The sequence below is a fragment of the Myotis yumanensis genome, unplaced genomic scaffold (assembly GCF_028538775.1).
Source record: "Myotis yumanensis isolate MYYU_CA2020_CCGP unplaced genomic scaffold, mMyoYum1.0.hap1 SCAF_19, whole genome shotgun sequence".
NCBI classification, from domain to species: domain Eukaryota; kingdom Metazoa; phylum Chordata; class Mammalia; order Chiroptera; family Vespertilionidae; genus Myotis; species Myotis yumanensis.
Genome location: NW_027223770.1, coordinates 28,193,351 through 28,216,602, shown reverse-complemented (window position 1 = coordinate 28,216,602; position 23,252 = coordinate 28,193,351). Strand labels below are relative to the sequence as shown.

General features: G+C 59.0%; 1 protein-coding gene across 4 annotated transcripts in view; it reads right to left on the bottom strand.

Annotated features, from left to right (window-relative positions):
• The window catches only part of SFSWAP (splicing factor SWAP), a 28,058-nt gene extending 21,822 nt beyond the window's left edge, over positions 1-6,236 (bottom strand). Inside the window, exons 1-6 of one of the 4 annotated variants that reach the window (XM_070399592.1) lie at positions 5,897-6,236; positions 3,702-3,871; positions 3,004-3,135; positions 2,675-2,760; positions 1,447-1,672; positions 138-250 (exon numbers count right to left, since the gene is read on the bottom strand). In XM_070399592.1, coding sequence (XP_070255693.1) covers positions 138-250; positions 1,447-1,672; positions 2,675-2,760; positions 3,004-3,135; positions 3,702-3,871; positions 5,897-6,114 — 945 coding nt within the window. In that variant the 5' untranslated portion in view covers positions 6,115-6,236. Of the gene's footprint in view, positions 1-137; positions 251-1,446; positions 1,673-2,674; positions 2,761-3,003; positions 5,838-5,896 lie in introns of those variants that run through there. The other 3 variants (XM_070399595.1, XM_070399593.1, XM_070399594.1) reach the window with 3 other exon arrangements.
• Positions 6,237-23,252: the final 17,016 nt, after the last annotated feature.

Here is a 23,252-nt window from a genome sequence, read left to right as displayed (position 1 = left end):
TGCCGCAAAACAGACCTCCATGACGACAAAATGGGCACAGCTATTATATAAGAGAAATGCTTTCTTAGTAAGCTTCTGAAATTAAGTCAGCAGTTCTGTGATGCAATAAAAACACAGCTCGGTAACGAGATAAGGACCTTCATCAGCTCCTCCAGGCGGTCACACTTCTTGGAGGCGAAGAGCGACGGGTGCAGGTAACTGCCGTCACCCTCGTCGTCGTCGTCCTCGTTGTCCGAGCTGACCCCTGACTCTGCAAGAAACACCGTCTCAGGAGGGGAGGCCGCGCTGCCGCCAGGTGCTCAGCAGGAAGCGGGGGAGGGGGGCCCGAGCTCGCCCAGCCCTCACTCATCAGAGCCGTTGTGTGTTTCAATTTTTTAGCAAAAAAGACAAAAACTCCTAACTGATTTATGAATGTAAAGTAACAGCAACAGGTATTTTTAAAACTACAGCACAGGGGGGCGACGAGAGCTGTCGTCTACTGAAGCTGTTTCAGCTGAAGAGGGAAACACCCAATGGCGGACGTGTGCAGAGACCACGGCCAAGCACACCGTGCAGAGTCCCCTGGAACGACTCCCCATTTAGATACCGTCACAGGACGACAGCCCGAGGCAGAGAGAGTGAAAACAGAGGGAAGCTGGCATGTCGTCTCTGCGCCGTGGGAGGAGTGGGCTCCGGCCCAGCCCCATGGGGCAGGGCACTGCTTTCTCTACAGACGCCGAGGGCCAGACGGGGAGGGGACATGGCTCAGCTGAGACAGTGTGTTCCAATGGCATCAACATCTCATTATGGCCTCCCTGGTTGGGCTCAGTGGATAGAGCGTGGGCCTGTGGACTGAAGGGTCCCGGGTTTGATTCTGGGCAAGGGCACATGCCTCGGTTGCGGGCTCGATCCCCAGTAGGGGGCGCGCAAGAGGCAGCCAATCAACGATTCTCTCTCATCATTGATGTTTCCCTCTCTCTCCCCCTCCCTTCTTCTCTAAAATCAATAAAAATATATTTAAGCCCTGACCGGTGTGGCTCAGTGGATAGAGCGTTGGCCTGTGGACTGAAAGGTCCCAGGTTCGATTCCTGTCAAGGGCATGTACCTTGGTTGCGGGCACATACCCAGTACGGCCTGTGCAGGAGGCAGCTGATGGATGTTTCTCTCTCATGGATGTTTCTAACTCTCTATCCCTCTCCCTTCCTCTCTGTAAAAAAACAATAAAATATATTTAAAAATATACATATATTTAAAAAACCCATTTAATTATGTTCACCCTCTCTCCCATGTGCACACTGCGGGGTGACCGCAGTGGTACCGTCACCCTCCGTGGCAGGGCGGGCAGACACTGGGTGCTGAAGGGCAGGCTTGCGTGGCATGTGTGGGAGCAGCCCTCTGTGCTTTCCCAGACCACCCCCCGACCCCCCGCGCCCCCGCCCGACAAGAGGAGCCAGCCGCCTCACTCACTCTGCTTCTCATCCCCTCTGCTCTCGGCCAGCACCGGGTAGCGCCCTTCCTTCATGGCCTTCTGGATGAACTTGTAGTAGGGGTTGAGGTAGTGGTCGAAGCGCAGGAAGTCGAACTGCGAGTTCCGGGCCTGCCTGGCTTTCAGCATGATTTCAAACTGCGCCCCCTGCCGGCACACGAAGCGCGCCGTGCGCTCGATGATGGCGTGCATTTTGGCTGTGGGCGGCTGGGAGAGAGCACATGCACATGGTTTTTCCTCTTGGCCACGGCCACAGGGCTCCAAACACAGACCTGACCCTGTGTTGCCCGCCTGGGTGGCTCCGCTGGCCGGAGCAGCATCCCCTACACCACAAGGCGGGGTCCCCTTTCTATCAGGCGTGGACCTCGGATGCAGGTTCCATCCAGTCGGGGCCCAGACAGGAGGCAACCAACCCATGTTGTTTCTCTCACACATTGATGTTTCTCTCAAATCAATAAAAACATATCCTCAGGTGAGGCTTAAAGAGGTGAACCCCAAGCGAAGTCATCACCTCGTTAAAGAAGAAAGTGCATAAATGACCCTGGCTTTTCTCCGTGAGCTCACGCGTGACTTTCAGGCAGCGGGGCCGTAACCCAGGGGACTGCCGGGCCCTCACCCCGCAGTCTCGCCCTGAACAAGCAGGACCAGCTGCAGCAAGAGCGCCTGGAGGGACCGACAGCTCAGGTCAGCGTAAGGCCTGCGTATCAGGACCTGCGTCCATGCAGGTGGACGCACTGTCACGCTTTGGGTGAGAGCTTTACACTGTTTTCCGCAGGTTGCCTCCTGTTTCCTGACAGTGTCTGATAACACACAGCGGAAGATGCCAGCGTGGTGCTGTCCCCGTGTTTTAGAATAAGGTAAAGTGAGATGCTGAAAATAGCCTGACCCTGAGTTCCTTCCCATCGGCTCTGAACTCCAACCTTGGTGGTCGTAAGGAGGAAAAGCAATAGGGAAGCTGGCCTCGCAGAGCGAGCGTTCTGTGGGCTGGACTCGCTCTGCATGGCCTCCTCCTCCCTGTGAAACGGGAAAAGGGAGGAGGATGCATGGGAACCTGGCAGCTGGTGTCATGACTGCTGACTAATATTTCTGTCCTGGGAAGGGCTCTTACAAGTGTCCTCCTTTTTTGTAGGAAAATATAGACAATAAATCAGTAAACAAACAAGCAGTGACCGTGACTAACAGGACAGGGACAGGCAGACCCGCACATACCAGCTCCACGTCCGGCGGCACGTTCAGTCCCACGGGGGCAATGAAGGGCTCCTCATTCTCCTCCACATGGTCGGCCTCACTTTTTTCTGTGTAGAAAGAAGACACACACCTTCAGGGCCGTGCCCAGGAGGCGGCACCGACATAAAGAGCAACGTAGGGAGCAGTGACTGGTCCTTTCCCTTTTTCCTATCGTTTCTTCTAGAAACATTTCCCAGTTTTCCATTCTATTCCACAAGCAAAACCACTTCAGCAAATCCAGAGAGAGAGAGAGAGAGAGAGAGAGAGAGAGAGAGCTGGAAGGAGCCCGCACCCGGGCCAGGCCGCCTCACCTCTCTGCTTGGAAGGCTCCTCCTCCTCGGTTGGCTCGGACGGGTCGTAGTAGTCGCTCCCGTACGTGAACCCCACCGCGTTATAGCTCCCGTCCTCGGCGAGGGCTTCACTCAGGCGCTTATATTCTTCCTCTTGAATAAAAATGAGAACTTTATTACACATAGAAATTTACTGAGGAAAATTCCATATATTTCTAAAGTCGTAGCTATCAGTAAAGCATAAAACACACTTTTTCAACCTCTTTTCGAGGCAATGTTTAAAAATTCCCACTTCACATCTATCGACGTGTACTTCTGCCAGTACATTTTACCACAGACAGCAGAATACACGTCTTTTGTGGAAAATTTCTTCCTGCTGAGAAATCTGGGATTAAGAACTGCATTAAAGATTGTGAAGGCAAAGACAAGAACATCAATTGTAGTTCATACGATACTGTTAAAGGAGAACAGTTAAAGAGTTTGGTTTTTGTTTTGTCAAATCCCAGTCTGCCCTCAAAAGCTGGGAAAAGTCTCTGTGGCTCTATATATAAACTATCCTGAGGTCCTCCCAGAACGCAAAGACGCCTGTTTTTCCAATCCACTGGGTACTGTCAAGATAATATCAGAAAGAGTGAGTATAAAAAAATGAATGGGAGTAAATTTAAATACTTAAAAATTTAAAACGTTTGTGGCTTAAGTAAGTTTTTCTTGAGCAGTACCTTGCCTTGCCTCCTCCTCAAGCAAGTCCGTATGCAAGGCTAAATACCTCTCTTCATCACACAGGGCCTCTATTCGCGCCTCCTCTTCCGAGAGCTGGTAATCTCTGTTCCAGGTGGAGTACTCGGCGTCGTACTCAGAAAGGTCATGCAGGTGACCGCGCCCATCGTATCTGTAACAGGAACACGCTGGTCAGTGGAGAGAAGTTAACGTCGAGGCTGGTTTGTGTGTGAGCTTTTATGTATACGTACTTACCAATTAAATAAAGAAATAAAGTATTAAAACAAACATAAGAACTACTCTCTGATTTATACTTAATTTGGCTAGCCACATCTCACCTACTTGCAAACTCAAGTTATTTTAACAAAGTCTAAATTCTTTTCTACAATATGATAAAAGTTATAGTTAAAGGTAAACAATCTTTTAACAGCATAAATGGTAGATCCACTTGGTGGCAGTTCTTACCGTTTATGGTTTGCTCAACTATTTAATGTCATTTGCAAAAAAAAAATATTTTTCTGAAAAGTCAAGTATCATAGCTTACATTCACACAAACCGAGTCCATAAATACCTATCCGAAAGAACCCAACGCTGGACATTTCCTCCTTCTCTCTGCTAGTCCCGACTCTCAGGAGAGATCTTCACCCAAGAAACGTGGTCCATTGGAGTAAAATCTGGGCTAGGTGGCCCCTAGCCACTGGCTGAGGAGATAAGTGCTGGGTTACGGGGTAGAGACACACGGACACACAACACGACAGGCACATGCAGCTCGAGGAGGTTCGCTGGCCGGGCGCTTCTGCCCTTCAGCCCGGGAATCGGCGCCGGACACAGCCGCACGGACACGGCCAGCGGCAGGGCCAGAGGCCCGCGGGCCGCGTGGGGACTCAGAAAGGCCCTTCCTGTTGCGCCTTCAGATAACGGACTAACGCGGCCAAGGACTGAGCCTGCGAATTTCACCTCCGCGTCCAGGCAGCGCTGGGGTCACTAAGGCGAACCCAGAGACCAAAGCTGGCCGATGTTTAACGCTGACTTTCGCAAGAAGGACCCCAAAAAGGGCATTTTCAAGGCAGAAGGCCAACACGCCCGGGGTCGCGAGGCGACTGCGTCTCATTCGGCTGCAGGACGGCGTTTACTTTGGTGCAAACCTCCTCAAGGCACAAACGTGGTTCCTCGTTTAAGGACGTGACAGGCACGTGCGCGGCGTTTGCTCCCCACCGGCTCGGGCGACCTGCCTCCCTCCGGGCGGGACGAGGGAGAGCGGCCCGGGGCTCGGATGGCGCCACCCACGGTCCCAGCCAACGCTGCCGGCGCCGCTGCCCACCCGCGGCCACAGCCTCCGGGAGACGGAGACGGGCCTGACCTCCCTTCCCAAGCCCCGTCCTCTGGTCCAGCTCCGACTCCACCGGGAGGTCAGGGCGGGAGCGGCCGAGGGGTCCTGAGCGCGTCCACGTGGCGGCTCGGAGGGCAGCCCTGGGGGGGGGGGGGTCCCCAACTTAATGGCTGGTGGTCACGGTCACAGTTTCAGTCCGGGCCCCAGCAGTGGAGTCGCCAAAACGGCTCCCCCCAAAAAACACCCCAAAAAACACCCAAGCCCCAATGCAACCAAGCCAATCAACGAAAGGCCCGAGGAGGGGAGAAGAAGGGGGACTGAAAACACGGGGGGCGGGTGGAGGGGAGCAAACGCCCTGCACCCTGTGACGTCACCCTCTTCCAATCGAGCTCGTCTTTAGGGACCGGCCCCGGGCGGGGGGGCCCGGGGCGCAAAGGCGCGGGTCTGATCTGAAAAGAAGCGCGTCCGCGTCCCGGGGCGCCGCACCCCGACGGGCACCTTCGCCCGCCGCCGCCGGAATCCGTCCAACTCGCCCGACACCCCAGCCGGGCCGGGCCGGGGGCGGGGGGACTGCGTGGGAATCCAGGGCCACAGCCCCGCGAGCGTCACTCACACGGGCGCCCCGGACCGAGGCTCCCGCCCGGGGTGCGGGTCGCGGGGGCAGCGCCGACCCCGCCGGCGAGAGACGCGGCCAGGCTCCCGCCTGAGCCTTCGGGCAGGTTTCACCGTCCCCCTCCTCCTCCTCCTCCTCCCGACCCCGGGGGCTGGGAGGACAGGACACCCCGATCCGGCCCGGCCCCCAAGTCAACATCAGACGACATCACCCGGGCGCGGCGAGGACGGAGCGACGGGCGGGGAGGCACCGACCTGTCGATGAGGATCTTGCGGTCCCCCATCCAGGGGATGAGGTGCTGCCCCTGCTCCAGGGCCAGGGCCCGCTCGTCGTCCCGGAACAGCTTGCAGGCATAGCCGAACACCAGCAGCTCCACTCGGCTCCCCCCGCCGCCGGCGCCGCCCGGCCCGGCCTCCTCCTTCGCGCCACTTTTCCTCTCGGTTTTGGCGCGGCCGCCGCTCGCGCCGTACATGACAGCGTCCCCGGCGACCCGGCTGGCTCTGCCGCGCGCCGCTCCGCTGCCCCCGACGCCTCCGCCTGACCTGGCCCCTCAGTCAGAAGTGCCGCATCCCGGCCCTGATCCGGGCGCCGCCGCCATAGCGGGCAACAAAATGGAGGACGCGGGACTTCCGGTGACGGGCCGCCCCACTTCCGGCGGACGGGTGCGGCAGATTCGCCAACCCTCGGAGCCGTGGGAGCCGCTGGAAAATAAATCGGACCCAGCCCTTGGCACGCGGGGGCGCCTCCGCGGCAGGAGCTTTCGTGCTCGGGAGGGAGAGCGTTTTTTTTTTCGTACCGGTTTTCCCGGGTGGCCTTCGGCGGCGCTGACGAAAGTGCGGCGCCGGATCGTGCGCCACCTGCACCCGGGTCGGCGGGCGCTCGGCGGAAGGAGGGCGGGCGCAGCGTGGGCCGCGGGCGCGGCTCTGTGGGCCCGGGCCCTGGGGGCTCGGGGGGCCTGGAGGATCGAGGGGCCCTGGGGCGTCCGGGGTCCTTGCAGACAGAGGACTGGGAGGTTGGGGGACCGGGATCCTGGGACTGGGGGATCCTGGGGACTGGGCGGGGGGGGGGGGGGGGGGGGGCTGGGAACTGGGGGACCAGGATCCTGGGGGACAGAGGACTGGGAGGTTGGGGGACCGAGATCCTGGGGCACTGGGGGGGCTGGGAACTGGGGGGACCAGGATCCTGGGGGGCAGAGGACTGGAAAGTTGGGGAACCCGGGAATCTGAACCCCCCAGTCCTGCTGCCCCTCTCTCAGGTATTTTTAAATAAGAGATTAGAAGTGATAATCTTTATTTATAAGAGATTATCAGTGATCATCTTTTTTAAAATTTTATTTATAAGAGACTAGAGGCCCGGTGCACGAAATTCGTGCATGGGAGGTGGGGGGGGTCCCCTCGGCCCAGCCTGCACCCTCTCCAATCTGGGACCCCTGGGGGGTGTCTGATGCCGGTTTAGGCCTGATCCTGGGGACAGTCGGACATCCCTCTCGCAATCCAGGACCGCTGGCTCCTAACTGCTCACCTGCCTGCCTGATCGCCCCTAACTGGCCCCCCTGCAGACCTGGTCGCCCCCAACCGCCCCCCCACCAGCATGGTCGCCCCTAACTTCCCCCCACCCACCAGCATGGTCACCCCTCACTGCCCCCCCACCAGCATGGTCGCCCCTAACTTCCCCCCACCCACCAGCATGGTCACCCCTCACTGCCCCCCCCACCAGCATGGTCACCCCTCACTGCCCCCCCACCAGCATGGTCGCCCCTAACTTCCCCCCACCCACCAGCATGGTTGCCCCTCACTGCCCCCCTCTGCCGGCCTTGTTGCCCCAACTTTTTTGGTTGACCTGGATGTTCTTTCCCACCGAAATCCTCACTTTTAAAGCGTTTAAACCAGCGTTCACAAGTATCATGAGATGGAGCATGTTCACCATAAGCTTCCCAAAGTATACGATCACTTTCAGCAGCACTTTTCTTCAAAATAAAGTAATGAATTAAAACTCCCCGCAAATGCTCTTTTTTTTGGCACGAAATTTGACATTTTTAAGCGTAAAAATATCTATGATGTTAACACCTTCAGCAAATTTGACATAGGAAGTTTTGAAGCTTGTTGTTAATACAACAAAATAGCACACATGTCAAATCACATATTTATCAGCATATGTGTAACCCCATCTATTGATAAAAACCCACATTATTAACCAGTTGATGGTTAATCCGCATTAGTAACCGGGTGATGGTTAATCCGCATTAGTAACCGGTTGATGGTTAATCCGCATTAGTAACCAGTACACCTGGTAAAGGGCCCAGAATTCAGAATTCTCGAGAACACGTTGCGAAACGCCTATTTCTACTGTTATCTCCCATGGCTCTGTTGTACAGCAAAAGCATTTCAATTTGCCTCCTCTTACATATTAACCTTCAGTTAAGTTCCATTATGTAAAAGCTAACAAAGGATCTAAAAAAAATAAAAACAGACAGTTCCATTTTCTGTGTGCGCTTTTCTGAGTGGGCAATTCTGTGGCAGTGAAGAGAGAATCACTTCATTCTCCAACCTCGGTGTGCTTAGAAGATCAAAGTCAGAAAAATATGCCCACCCGGGAGTTCACGAGCACAGAAAACCCCACGGCGCCTTAGCCAGCTGGGCCGCCCTGTAATCCGACGTGCTCTGTGTGAGATGAAACTCCCGGGAGAACCTGGCCAGCGGAGGGCAGTTTAGCACTCAGGCTGCCTCGCTGAGCCGGTTCACGCTTCCTTAAAATGTCATGTAAACTCCCTTACGTTTTATTTTATTTTTTTAGAAAATATATTTTTATTGATTTCAGAGAGGAAGAGAGAGAGAGAGAGAGAGAGAGAGAAACATCAATGATGAGAGAGAATCACTGACCGGCTGCCTCCTGCACGCCCCCCACTGGGGATCGAGCCCGCAACCCGGGCCTGTGCCCTGACTGGGAATCGAACCGAGACCTCCTGATTCATAGGTCGATGCTCAACCACTGAGCCACGCTGGTTGGGCTATTTTTATTTCTTAAAACGACTTGAATTTTTTTGTCCCATCTTTTTAAAAAATATTTTTTATTGATTTCAGAGAGGAAGGGAGAGGGTGAGGAGGGTGAGAGAAACATCAATGATGAGAGAGAATCACTGACCGGCCGCCTCCTGCACGCCCCCCACTGGGGATCGAGCCTGCAACCCGGGCATGTGCCCTGACCGGAATCGAGCCTGGGACCCCTCAGTCCGCAGGCCGGCGCTCTATCCACCGAGCCACACGGGCCAGGGCTTTTTGTCCCATCTTATATTCTAACTATAACGGTTGTCTGAGTCTTAATTAGGGGAGGAAGTGAACGAAACATTAGGTGACACACAGATACGGTGGCCGTGGGCACTGGCCGGCCCCGCCCGCCCTGGGGTTCTCTCTCTCCTTCTTCAATGCCCATCTTCACGCTGGAAATGCCCCCCGAGGGGCACAGGCCGGTGGGTGAGCCACAGCGCGTGGCCCTGTCTGAGTCCACCAGAGGCCGGGTTCCCTCCAGCTGCCCTTGTCCAAGGTGCTGAAGCACTTTCGTGGGGTCTCACAAGCAATTCTTTATCAATAGCATAGCGTCCAAGTCCGGGGATTCTTTTGGCTTTTAACGAAGGGCTTGCTAATGGGCACTTGGTTACCTCATTCTCAGGTGCAGTCTCATGGGGGGAGGGGTGTGGAACGGCTTCACTGTCAGAGGTTAATCCCCCCCACCCCCCAGGTCCGTACCCAGGGGCAGAAAGTCAGGCTCTGGGCAGCATGGAAAGGGATTGGTCAGCTCACAAACCCAGGGATCTGTGTATTTCAGCCTCGGGCGGGATTCATTGGGGCAGGAAGCTGTCCCTCTCCCTCTTGGCTCTGCCCTCTTCTGTGTGGCCTTCAACCTCAGGCCCCGCCTGGTGTCCGGCTGTGACCTGGTCAGGCCTGCAGGGCCTCCCTCCCAGACACTCAAGAGAGAGCACAGGCCCTGGCTGGTGTGGCTCAGTGGATAGAGCAGCGGCCCACAGACTCACAGGCCCCGGCTTGGATTCCGGTCAAGGGCACGTACCTGGGCTGCAGGCTCTATCCCCAGCCCTGGTCCGGGCACGTGCGGGACGCAACCGATCCATGATTCTCACATTGATGTTTCTGTCTCTCCCTCTCCCTCCCACTCTCTCTGAAAGTCAGTAGAAAAATATCCTCGGGTGAGGATTTTTAAAAAAATTCTTTATTGTTTAAAGTATTACATATAGTATTACATACGTCTCCTTCCTCCCCCCCCCCCCCCCATTTGACCTCTCCCTGGCCACCCCACCCCCCAGCACATGCCCTCACCCCCCTAGTGTCTGTGGCCATTGCTTATGCTTATATGCATCATACAAGTCCTTGGTTGATCTCTTACTCCCCTCCCCACTCTCCTCTGCCTTCCCTCTGAAGTTCTTGGGTGAGGATTTAAAAAAAAAAAAAAGCCCAGCCAGCATGGCTCAGTGGTTGAGCTTCGACCTAGGAACCAGGAGGTCAGGGTTCGATTCCTGGGTTTCAGGCTCCATCCCCAGTGGGGGGCGTGCAGGAGGCAGCCGGTCCATGATTCTCATCATTGATGTTTCTATCTCTCCCTCTCTCTTCTGAAATATATATATATATGAGAGAGAGAGAGACAGCGCGCGCACAGGACTTTCCCAATAGCTCCAGCACCAGCGCCGATAGGACTCTGATTGGTTCAAATGAGGTCACATGCCCAGACCCCAATAATGCTGAGGCCGGGCCGCTGTGCGTCTATTATGTGGACCCAGCCACGCGATTCACATAGGAAAGGGCGGGGGCCGCACCCAGACCGCTGACGGGACTGACAGTGGAGGGGGGTCTCCCCCCAGATGGGAAGCCATCCCAGAAGAAGGGGGCGCGGTCCTGGGGGAGGGACACCTGCGTGTGCACCGGGAGCGTGCTCTTGTCCCAAGGTCGTCTGCGGCCGGGGAACTGCTGGTTCTTCTTACCCCCCCCCTCCCCCCCCCGCCCCCCCACCCCCCCCGCCCCCCCCTGCCCCCCCCCCGCCCCCCCAGCCCTGCGGTGGGTCCGCTCCTCCACAAGCCCCCGGAGGGTGTCTGCTCCACGTCCCAGCAGCATCCATCAGGCGCCCGCGCGCTGTGGAGAGGGGGAAGCCCGGGGCTGTTTCTGACCCGAGCGATAAATTAAGTCTCTCCCTGCAGGGGAGCCTCGGCTGCTGCTGCTGCGGGAGGATGGCTGCGGAGGCCGGGCCCTGACAGTCTCCCCTGTCACTCAGGCCCGCGTCCCGCCTCAGCCCCGCAGGCCTGTCACTTCCTGTCCCTGGTCGGGGCTGGTTCCTTTTGACTGAGGGTGAGCAGGGACCCGGTCAGAAAAGGGTGAGGTGGCCCGGCCGGCGAGGCTCAGTGGTTGAGCGTCGGCCTAGGAACCAGGAGTTCAGGGTTCGATCCCCGGTCAGGGCACAGGCCCGGGTGTGGGCTCCATCCCCAGTGCGGGGCGGGCAGGAGGCAGCCGGTCCATGGATCTCTCTCTCTCTCTCTCTCTCTCTCTCTCTCTCTCTCTCCCCCTATCCCTTCCTCTCTGAAATCAGTAAAAACATATTTTAAAAAAATACAAAGAAAGGACCAGGTCATCAGCTCAGCCCCGGGTCGGCCTGTGCTCCACGGGGGGCAGGGGGTCGGGGTGGAGGAACAGCCGGAACCTCAATGGGCCCCTGGGACAGAGTCTGGGATCCGGGGGGCGTGACCAGCACCTTCTTGTCTTTTTCTAAAAGAATGTGTGTTTTTACTGATGTTTGGAGAGAGAGGAAGGGGAGGGAGAGAGGAAACATGGGTGAGAGAGGAACATCACCCCCTGGCTGCCCCCTGCACCCCCCCCACCGGGGACGGAGCCCACACCCCGGGCCTGTGCCCTGACCAGAATCCACCCACCGGCCTCTTGGTTCCAGGGTCAACGCTCCACCTCTGAGCCACACGGCCTGGCTTGGCCCAGCGCCCCGGCCTTCCCGCTGCCCACTGCCCTGGAGGTGGCCGTGGTGGGGACCCGAGGCCCGGGGCTCGGGCGGGGTGCCTCCTGACCCCACGCGGTCTGGCCCTTGACCACCAGGCCCTCCCGCTCTAAGTGGCTTTCGACCCTGCTTCTCCAGGGCAATTACTGACCAAATGGCCCTAAACTCAGGAATCCCACCTGCGCCCAGAGGAGCTGTGCGTGGGGGTTGCTATGGCACCCGTCTCCATGGTAGCGGCGCCCAGTGAATGAAATCAACCGTGGGACTGAACAGCACCCCTGTCGGAAGGCAGGGTGCTCATGGGATGTGAGCCTCTGGGCGGTTTGGCCCCTGGTCCCCCTTCTCCTCTGCACCTGCCCGAGGGCCAGGGGCCAGGTGGGCACAGGCGTCTCCCCAGCCCCTCTCCCTGGAGCCCTGCTTGCATCTCTGACCCCGAGGGGGGCCTGCGGGGACCCTCCTCACCCCAGAGGGCTTGTGCGGGGGGGGGGGGGGGGGGGGGGTCACCCCAGGAGGGCCTGTGCGGGGGTCACCCAGGAAGGCCTGTGTGGGGGTCATCCCAGGAGGGCTTGTGTGGGGGTCACCCCAGGAGGGCCTGTGCGGGGGTCACCCCAGAGGGCTTGTATGGGGGTCACCCCAGAGGGCCTGTGCGGGGGTCAACCCAGGAGGGCCTGTGCGGGGGTCACCCAGGAGGGCCTGTGTGGGGGTCACCCCAGGAGGGCTTGTATGGGGGTCACCCCAGGAGGGCTTGTATGGGGGTCACCCCAGGTGGGCTTGTGCGGGGGTCACCCAGGAGGGCCTGTGTGGGGGTCACCCCAGGTGGGCTTGTATGGGGGTCACCCCAGGAGGGCTTGTATGGGGGTCACCCCAGAGGGCTTGTATGGGGGTCACCCCAGGAGGGCTTGTATGGGGGTCACCCCAGAGGGCTTGTATGGGGGTCACCCCAGGAGGGCTTGTGCGGGGGTCACCCCAGAAGGCTTGTATGGGGGTCACCCCAGGAGGGCTTGTGCGGGGGCAGAGAGAGCAGAGGCCCCCCTCCCCTGCCCCCTCCACGCCACCCTGAGCCCTGCTCACCCCACGCCAGCCTGGTCCCCGCCGTATGCAGGGCACCAGCTGTGACCCAAGCCCCGCCCCTCACAGCCACGCCCACTCTTGGCCACGCCCACTCTCTCCCAGACAGGAAGCTCCTTGTGCCCCTCCCACGTGGGAGGCCTGGGCAGGGCAGGCGGATGCCAATCTAGAAAGTTCTCTAGCGTCACATTTCCACGCTGGCTCCTCTGTCTAGTTGGCAAGATTGGGTCCCCCACTTGCTCTCCCCGCGGCCCCCCCGGCTGGCACCGGCTGTGGGAGCAGGAGCCTGGACCCCTCCCCCCCCCCCCTCCCGCCCTGGTCAGCAGGTGGGAGGTGAGCGGCCAGAGAGACTGTGGGCCTGAGGTTCCCGGTCCGAAAGGGGCCCTGGTTCCAAGCCCAGGGCGCTCTGCTCCTCCTGGGATGGACGTGTGTGGTGTGCCCGCCCGTGCACAGGTGCGGGTGTGTGCGGTGTGTGTAGTTGTGTGTGTACACGTGTGTGTGCCCCTGCCTGCCTCTCCGGAACCTCATCCCCGCCTCAGTCCGTCCTTTAGGGGGGTCGGCAGCCTGGTCCCTGGGGCGACGCCTGTCCCCGCGCAGTGAGTGAGCACCCGCTGGCCCGGGAGTCACCTCAATTGCTGGAGGGAGGGGAGCGCGCAGGAAAGCAGCTCGAGGCCAGAAATCAGAGAACTGGGCCCGAAGGTGCCAGGCGCCCCCTGGTGCTGCCACCTGGTAATGCCAGGGGGGGAGAGAGAGAGAGAGAGAGAGAGAGAGAGAGAGAGAGAGAAACGGGGCAAACTCAGGTTCCAGGGCCTTAACCCAACAGATGCCTTTGCCCTTTTTTAAAAAAACTACTAGTGTTTTTTAATGTATTTTAAAAAATTGATTTGAGAGAGAGAGATAGAGAGATAAACATCAATGAGAGAGTCATGGACCGGCCGCCTCCTGCACGCCCCCCACTGGGGATCGAGCCCACAACCCGGGCCTGTGCCCTGACCGGGAATCGAACCCTGACCTCCCGGTTCCTGGGTGGAGGCTCAGCCCCTGAGCCAGGCCGGCCGGGCGCCTTTGCCCCTTCTGATTTAAACTGTGTTCCTTCTCCGTGAACCCGGGCTCATCACACACAGGAGGGGGGCCTGTCCTTCCAAGGATGCCCTGGACCGGATTCCGCCTCGTTGGTTCCGGAGCCAGCACCGCTGGAGCTGGGCGGCGGCGCTGGGAGGGGCGGGCTTGGCCGAGAGCCCCTGGTCCGCCCTCCTTTCCGGGAAGCCGCCTCCCGGCTGCACGGAGGTTCCCGGCATTTCTTTGGGGAACGGGCATGAGTCATCACTGACCACGCACCACCCGGGGCTGAGCCCTGACTGCTGCCCCGGCCCCTGTGCCGACAAGGGCCTGGGAGGGCAGAGAGGGGCAGGGCCATGGCAGGGGGGCTGGGGAGGCCTGGCCTCCAGAGCCGTTCTTTTTTACATAGAATATATTTTATTGATTTCCGAGAGGAAGGGAGAAGGAGAGAGAGAAACATCGATGAGAGGGAATCATGGACCGGCTGCCTCCTGCACGCCCCCTACTGGGGGTCGAGCCCGCAACCCGGGCCTGTGCCCTGACTGGGAATCGAACCCTGACCTCCTGGTTCCGAGGTCGATGCTCACCCGGGGATATTTTCCCATTGATTTTGAGAGAGAGTGGCAGAGAGAGGGAAAGATTAAAACATCGATGTGAGAGAAACACATCAAAGGGTTGCCTCCTGCAGGCGCCCTGACCAAGGCCCAGGCCGGGGAGGGGCCCGCAACCGAGATACCCGCCCTTGGCCGGAATCGAACCCGGGACCCTTCGGTCCGCAGGCCGACGCCCTATCCACTGAGCCACACCAGCCAGGGGAGTTCATGGGAATTTAAGTTCCAGTAACGGTGCGTCCAGCAGCCCCGCTGCCCCTCCCCCCATAAAAGGAGACCCCAGACACGGCGAACTGGTCGCCAGGCCGCCGGTCCATTCACCCCACGGCCGGCCCGGGGCGCGGCTCCCCGCAGGCTCGCTCCCGGCGACTTTCCATCCCGCCCCGCCCGTGATTGCGGGGCAGGAGGCGGCTGGACCGGAATCGCTGCAGCAGCATCTGCAAACACCCAGCAGCCAGCCTGCCCCGCCTCCCGGCACCTGTCACTCAACAGCAGTCCGAGCGCAGAGGCCCCGCCCACCGGCCCCGCCCACCGGCCCCGCCCAGAGCCAGGGCGCCCCGGGGAGTGGCAGGCACCCCCGCGGTTCCTAAGCGGCGGTTTCTTCCTGCAAAAATCCCCTCCCGCGCCCTGACTGGTGTGGCTCAGTGGATAGAGCGTTGGTGGCCTGTGGACGGAAGGGTCCCGGGTTCGGTTCCGGCCAAGGGCACCGAAAAAGAAAAAAAATTCCCTCCCGAGAACTTAGTCTCCTCCTTCCCTTTTCTAACTCGCCGGGCACCGCGTAGGTGACTCCTCAGATTGTCAAAGTGTTTTCCTTCGTGAATTTGTTTTTAGAAAAGTGTGCGCTTGCCCAGTGGGTAGAGCGTCGGCCCGCGGACCGAAGGGTCCGGGGTTCGATTCAGGTCCAGGGCACGGCCCGGGCTGCGGGCTCGATCCCCACCAGTAGGGGGCGTGCGGAAGGCAGCCGATCCGGGATTCTCTCTCATCATGGATGTTTCTCTCCCTCTCCCTTCCTCTCTGAAATCCATAAACTATATAAATATATGCATATAACCCGTGTATATTATGCATATCAGTAGTTATCGCATGCATTACATAAAAATAGAGGCGATATACTTACATAAATGTTAACTTCTATTTACCTATGATATAAACACACACATTATATAAACATTTAATCTACGTGTGTTGTCTAGAAGAATTGTCTTACTGAAATGCGATTACAACTCAATCCGGGGGAATATTTTAACACTCGGAGCTTTTCAGACACAAAATTTATTTTATGTAAACCTCAGATATACGTATTTATGTTTATCTATTTTCCTGTTACGGAGAAGTACAATCTAGCCATCAATAACAGGCTCTCAAACGTCACCCAGCGTGGGGGGGGGGGGGGGGAGCAGAGCGCGGTGCAGCGTGAGTCTCGGAGGAACAAGGACGCGTCCGTCCCCGGCTGTCACTTTAAACAGATGATATAATTTTTAGTGGCTGACACGTCTCCGTGGTTTCCTGTCTCCCCGGAAGCATAGAGAAGAGCGATGGAGCGGTTTTATTTCAGAATTGTCAATATTTGCCACAGATGAGGAATTACGCTTCTGCAACAGCGTATTTACATTTTGGCAACAGTGTGTTTACATCTTAAATAGAAATATTAGACAGGAGTGTGTGAGGAGGTCGATATTTTTTTTTAAAAAGCACACAGCACTGCGAAGGCCGGCGGCCCGGGGGTCGCAGGGGAGCTGGGAGGCAGGTGTGTCCCTCGGACCTGAGTTACTGGTGGGAAGGGGTGGGGGGCCGGTGGGCGCCGCCGGGAGGAAGGGGGGGTTCCTCGGGCCGAGGTCCAGGCACAGGGAGGGGTCAACATGAATAACCCAGAACCAATTATCTCCCCATTTTTTCCTAATTCCTCCACTTGGGATTCCCCTGAGCGTCTTCGGCCCGTCTTTGGGGACCATTGCACGGCAACGTTAACCATCTGGGGCTTTGTCGGACGGGCTGTGGGGAGACATAACTAGCCACGTAACTAGGGAAGTAGCGACTTATCCGGCATCGGTCATTTTTGTTTATAATGTTGTTGTTTTTTGTCGCCGGGGGTCGTTTTGTTGCCGGTGGAAATGGGGGTCCTGCCCTGACCGGTGTGGCTCAGTGGATAGAGCATCAGCCTGTGGACTGAAGGGTCCCGGGTTCGATTCTGGCCAAGGGCATGTGCCTTGGTTGCGGGCACATCCCCAGTAGGGGGGTGGGCAGGAGGCAGCTGATCGATGTTTCTCTCTCATGGATGTTTCTAACTCTCTGTCCCTCTCCTTCCTCTCTGTAAAAAATCAACAAAATATATTTTAAAAATAAGAAATGGGGGGGTCTTTTCACGGAGTCTCAGGGAAAGCATTCCGGGGGGCCCTTCACCTTCTCTGGGAGCCTTTGGAGGGTCTCTCTCTCTCTCTCTCTCTCTCTCTCTCTCGTTTCTTTAATATATATTTTTTATGATGTCAGAGAGGAAGGGAGAGGGAGAGAGAGAGAAACATCCATGATGAGAGAGAACCATGGATCGGCTGCCTCCTGCACGCCCCACACTGGGGATCGAGCCCACAACCCGGGCCTGTGCCCTGACCGGGAATCGAACCCTGACTTCCTGGTTCCTAGGTTGAAGCTCAACCACTGAGCCACACCGGCCAGTGTGTGGTCTCCAAACCGGAGGAGCTGTCGGGGCCGGGGGACAGGGGGGCAGCCACACTGTCCAGTGCTGACCCTGGACAGATTTTAGGGCAGATGCGTTCCCAAGAGCGGGGCCTGCCTCCTCGCTTTCCCTTCATGCCGGGACCATCTGCTCACTGAGAGGAGCTGAGAATCTATTACTTCTGACCCTGGAGTCGCCGTCTGGGCACCATATGGTGCTCCCCCTGCCCAGCAGGTCCAAACGCTGCCCGCAGTTCATCATTTATCCGCCCCCCCGGCCACAGCGCCGCGAGGCCCCTGCTGCGGGTTTTTGAAAACGAGCTTCATGGGGTGACCTTGCCTTGCACAGTCCGTGCATTTCCGTGCACAGTCGCTGCATCGCATGTCCACTGCCCTGTGTGCTCACGCCCACCCCCCCTCCCCCCGCCCCATCTCTCTGTCCCCGCATGTTTGACCCCTTTATGCTGTTCCTCGCCCCACCCCCTCCCCTCGGTGACCCCCTGCTGTCTGTGTCTGTGAGTTCTGGTTGGTTTTGTTTGTTCATTTGTTGCTTCTGACCTCCCACCCCCGAGGCTCCCGGTCTCCGCAGGGGGACAGAGGTGGAGGGGAGGGTAAAGTCCCAGGAAGGTGGGGGGGGACTGAGGTGGTTATGAGGGGGCCCCGGGGTGAGGGGGCGCTCGGAACTCCTCCACGGCAGCCGGGAGCCATGGCAGGTTGTAGAGGAAGGTCATTCTGCCCCCGGGTCCTCAGGGGGCCTCTTGGCGTTGCTAGGACTCAGCCACGTTTACCCTCACAGCTGGTCCAGCCCCTCCCGCCTGCGGCCTCCCCTCTGCCCTGGCGAGGCCCAGCTGCAGGGAGGACTTGGGGCAGGAGGCTCATCCCGCAAATAGTCCCATTCAAGGACCCGAGGTCGGCAGGGCCAGAGCTGCAGCCAGAAATAGACCAGTGGTGACCCCACATGGCCAGGGCCAGCGGCCTGCGGCCCGGGGTCACCCCTTCCTGCTCACGTGGGCGGCCAGCCCCAGGGCGGGAGGCCGCTCCGAACAAGGCCGCCTTGTGGGGCGCTCTGAGGCCCTTTTTTATTGTTGCCCCCCCGCCCCCCCCAAGGCCCAGCTGCAGCCCCCTCCTCACAGGGACCCTTGGGCCCTTCGTGGAGGGACGGGGCCTGGAGGGCGAGTGGACAGCGGTGGGTGGGGAGGGGCCTGTGAAGGAGCCAGACTCCCAGGGGACCCCACAGCTGCTTCCAGCCCCTCTCACCACAGCTCCCCTCCCAGATGCAGGGGCAGGAGGTGACTCAGTCAGGGCTCCTCACATGGCGAAGATGGGCAGGCTCTGAGGGGACAAAGGCAGGCCCGGCTGGCAGAGGAAAGGGACAGATTCTGGCCCGGCCGGTGTTGCTCAGTGGTGAGCATCGACCTAGGAACCAGGAGGTCAGGGTTCGATTCCCTGTCAGGCCACAGGCCCGGGTTGTGGGCTCGATCCCCAAGTAGGGGGCTGTGCGGGAGGCAGCCGATCCACGATTCTCTCTCATCATGGATGTTTCTCTCTCTCCCTCTCCCTTCCTCTCTGAAATCAATTAAAGAGTAAAAAAGAAAGGGACAGATTCTGGTGCCAATGGTCAAAGCCAAGCACAGGGGGTGGCTCGCCCGCCCGGGACGCCCGGGGGAGGGCGTAAGTGCAGCCGGGCCAGGACCTGACCTGGGCCTCAGCCCCCCGCTCCGTGGGGACACAGCTCCTCAGCTCTGGGACTGTCCCCTCCCTCGTGGAGAAGGAGCGGGGAACTCGGGGGGCGGGTGGGAGGGGGGGAACTAGATGACGGACGGGTGGGCGCACCCTGGGAAGCCGGGCGGCCAGTGTCCGGAGGAGAGGTCGCCTCCGCTGGTCCTCCCGGGGCTGCCTCCGTCCAGTTTCCCACGGATGCGAGTTCCTGGCGTCTCCGGGCCGAGTGGAAAGCAGCCGCCCCCCTGTCCCCCAGCCCCGACAGCTCCTCTGGTCCACGTGAGACGGAACGTCCCGGCTCCAAGGTCAAGTTCCCAGGGACAGGGCTCCCTTGTCCCAGCTGGTGTCCACTCGGGGCCAGCTGTCCCCACTCGGCCCTTCCTTGGGGGCTGGAGGGCGCAGTGACCGCTTTCCCGGGGCCTCAGACACACCCAGCCCAGCGGTGGGGCCCCCACATGGCCAGCCGGTGACCTGTCACCATAGAAACCGATGCTGGGCTGGCTGGTGTGGCCAGTGGTTGAGCATCTGGGGTTCAAGTCTGGTCAAGGGCACGTAATCAGCTGCAGGCTCGATCCCCGGCAACCGTTGGGGCATGTGTGGGAGGCAACCCATCGACGTGTCTCTCTCTCTCTCTGTCTCTCCCCTTCCCCCCCCTTCCACTCCCTAGAAATCATGGAAAAAATATCCTCAGGTGAGGATCAACAAAACAACCAGCACCACAGAAAAGAGCCTAAACGGGTGGTCTCTGTTAGCGTCTGGGCCTGCCCCTCCCAGGAGCACCAGGGGTATGTTCCGCGGGGCAGGGCCTGGGGGCCGTCTGCTTCTCACACGTGGTCTCGGCTCCCCCACCTGCTCCTGCACCTGCACCCACCTGCCCCCCGGGACCCGGATGCAGACTCAGCTCCAGCCTTTGCACCCTCGTGTTTCCAGTTACTGATTCCGAGTTTCATTAATGATTTCCTGAGACAGGCGGTGTCACCGGAGAGGTGCCCGTTCATCTTGCTGTGATTGCAACAATGTAACAGCACACCTGCTTTTATTGCAACAATGTAACACCACATGTGCTTGTTATTGCAACAATGTAACACCACACGCGCTTTTATGAGAAGCAGATGGAAATGCCTGTAAAAAGCATTTGCAGCCCAAACCACACACGGATGCTGAAAAGAAACAAAGGTGCTGAGAGGTGACCCAGGAAGGGACGGTGGGTGCATCGAGTGATGGCTTTTTGGTCATCGTGTGACCTCCCCTCCCCCGACTTCCCGCTTGACGCTCACAGGGGGGTGTTTCAGAGGCGGGACTGGGCCCCCCAAAGCCCCCTGTCACTCAGGGGACCAGCCCGCTGGCTCTGCCGTTAGGACCCCTGAGGAGCCCAGCGTAGAGGAGCTCAGGCCCAGGGCCAGGAGCTACCGTTTCTTTTGTTTTGATCCTCACGGAGGATATGTTCCCATTGATTTTTATTTTTATTTTTTTTTAAATATAGTTTATTGATTTTTTACAGAGAGGAAGGGAGAGAGATAGAGAGTTAGAAACATCGATGAGAGAGAAACATCGATCAGCCGCCTCCTGCACACCCTACTGGGGATGTGCCCGCAACCCAGGTACATGCCCTTGACCGGAATCGAACCTGGGACCCTTCGGTCCGCAGGCCGACGCTCTATCCACTGAGCCAAACCGGTTTCGGCCCCATTGATTTTTAGAGAGAGTGGAAGGGAGAGGGAGAGACAGAGAAATGTCGAGGTGAGAGAGACGCATCGATGGGTTGCCTCTTGCACACGCCCTGACCCGACGTGCCCTGGACTGGAATCCTTCCGTTTACAGGCCAACACTCTACTCACTGAGCCAAACCGGCTAAGTTCCAGGAACTATCTTCCTCCCTCGCCCCCTCCCCCTCCCCCTCCTCCTCTCCCCCCTCCTCCCCCTCCCCCTCCTCCTCTCCTCCTCCTCCCCCTCCCCCTCCTCCTCTCCTCCTCCCCCTCCTCCTCTCCCTCCCCCCTCCCCCTCCTCCTCTCCTCCTCCTCCTCCTCCCCCTCTCCCTCCTCCTCCTCTCCTCCTCCCCCTCCCCCTCCCCCTCCCCCTCCCCCTCCCCCTCCTCCTCCCCCTCCTCCTCCTCCCCCTCTTCAAGGGGCTGGGCTCAGAGCTCACCCCTGGGACGCAGGAGCCTCGGCCCTTGAAGCCCAAAGAACCCCAAGTACTTCTCCGAGGCTCCTCCCGCCTCTCTCCTCCTTCCGGGCTTGTTAGCAGCCAGTTCTGCGGTTCTGTCGGCTGAACACCCTCCGGGGAGGGTCAGCGGGTGGCACAAGGGACGGGTGGCTGCCTCCCCCCCCCCCCCCCCACTGCAGGGGGAGCGAGGGAGAGGCGGCTGTGCTCAGCTCGGCTGATCAGACATCGCCCTGGGGGCGCAGGGCCGTCCCAGCCGCTGGAGCGGGCTGTTGGCAGAAACAGAACTGGGCTCCCCCGGGATTTGCCGAGAATTCAGGGCGCGTGCGGGAGTGTTGTCAGCGCAGCTCTCAGAGCCAGCTCCCCAGACAAGCGGGGCAGAAACAGCACGTCCCCCTCCTGGCCGCTCGGGGTTCATAAACACGGTGGCTCATCGCTGTCCTCGGGGAGAATGAGAAGGTCCCTCCGGCCAGGCCGGGCGCCCAGCGCTGTGTGTGGACGCGGGGCCCTTTCTCCGAAGAAGGACGGAAAGCGCCGGGGAAGGCTGGGCCAGAGCCAGTGTTTAAAAATGCATTTCTTCGTCTTCGAGCTTCCTTCCCGCTCCCCATCCCCCGAGAGACCTGACACGGCATGAAAGACACCACCAGGCAGCTGTATCTTCTCCGAGCGCGGTCTCCCGGGGCAGAAACACAACTCAAAGCAGCTGGTGCAGAACCTGGAACTGACCGCCTCCTCCAACAAAGCATCCGGGCGATGGCTTCAGGCACGGCTTGATCTAGGGGTCGACGCTTCCTTTGTCCATCCGGCAGATCGATTTCTCCCCGTGTGCTCGGCTCTCCCGGCGTGGGGTCAGGACAGCGGCCGGGTTCCGAGCCTCACGAACACGCCTCTTCTCAGAGAGCTCACAGTTCCTTCTCAGCGGTTTTTTGTTGGTAATCCTCACCTGAGGGTATTTTTCCCATTGCTTTGCAGAGAGAGTTGAAGGGGGGGGGGGCGGGGGGAATGGGGGGAGAGACACGTCTACCGGCTGCCTTCCACATGCGCCCTAACTGGGGGTGGGGAGCGAACCCCAAACCCAGGTATGTGCCCTCTTGACCAGAAATCAACCCTGAGACTCCGGTGTGTGGATCAACGCTCTAACCACTGAGAATACCAGCCAGGGCTCTTTCTGCATAGTTTATTATTATTATTATTATTATTATTATTATTATTTTATTATTTTATTGATTTTACAGAGAGGAAGGGAGAGGGACAGAGAGTTAGAAACATTGATCAGCTGCCTCCTGCACACCTCCCACTGGGGATGTGCCTGCAACAAAGGCACATGCCCTTGACCAGAATCGAACCCGGGACCTCTCAGTCCGCAGGCTAATGCTCTATCCACTGAGCCAAACCAGTCAGGGCCTGCATAGCTTTTTTTTTAAAAAAAATTCATTTGGAGGAGAGGAAGGGAGAGGGAGAGGGAGAGAGAGAGAGAAATATCAATGATGAGAGACGCATGGATCGCTGCCCCGCTCTGGGTGTGAGCGGTGTCCCCTGGGGCTGCTGTGGGGTGTCCCACAAGCACTCGGGGTGGGGACTACTTTCACGGACGAGGAAACTGAGGCCAGGGGGCCCAGGTTCAAGGCTGCACAGCTGGGAGGGGCTCACCTCCCAATCCTAGCTCCCGATCTGTCCGAGGCCTCATGCAGGAGACCTCTTCAGGCCGAAAGCGACAGAAACCCACCTCGGATCAGCTCCGGAAACACCGGGAGGGTTGGCCGGCTCCTCACCTGAAACCTCCATAGCTCAGGGCCGGCTTCAGGCACAGTGTGATCCAGCCTCCCGGTTCCAATCGCTGCAGCCTTTCCCATTGGCCCTGGACAAACAAACCCCGGTGCTCACTCCGATTGGCCATGTGGGGGTCAGGTGACCATCTCTGAACCAACCGCTGCAGCCAGGGCAGAGCCAGTGGCAGCTAAGAGCCTTTCCTATTGGCCCTGGTCAAACCCTGGTGCTCACTCTGATTGGATGTGCTGAGGCCATGTGACCGTCCTGGAACCAATCACTGCAGTCCTGGGAGACCCTCAAGGGAGCCCCGCCCAGATCACGGGTGTGAGAACTTGGGGTGGCAGTAGGAGAGGTGCATGCTGGGAGTCGGCCTGCAGAATCTGGGTCAATGCCCCCCCCCCCCCACCCGGATGCCCCAGCTGCCCCTACAGCGGGACCCCTGGGAGGACAGGGGGACGCACGGGGCGTTTGCTTCCTCCTCACTTCCGGCCTGGACACGAGCCTTCGAGGCCCGCTGACCTCAGGCAGAGCTGGGGACCCACGGGACCCA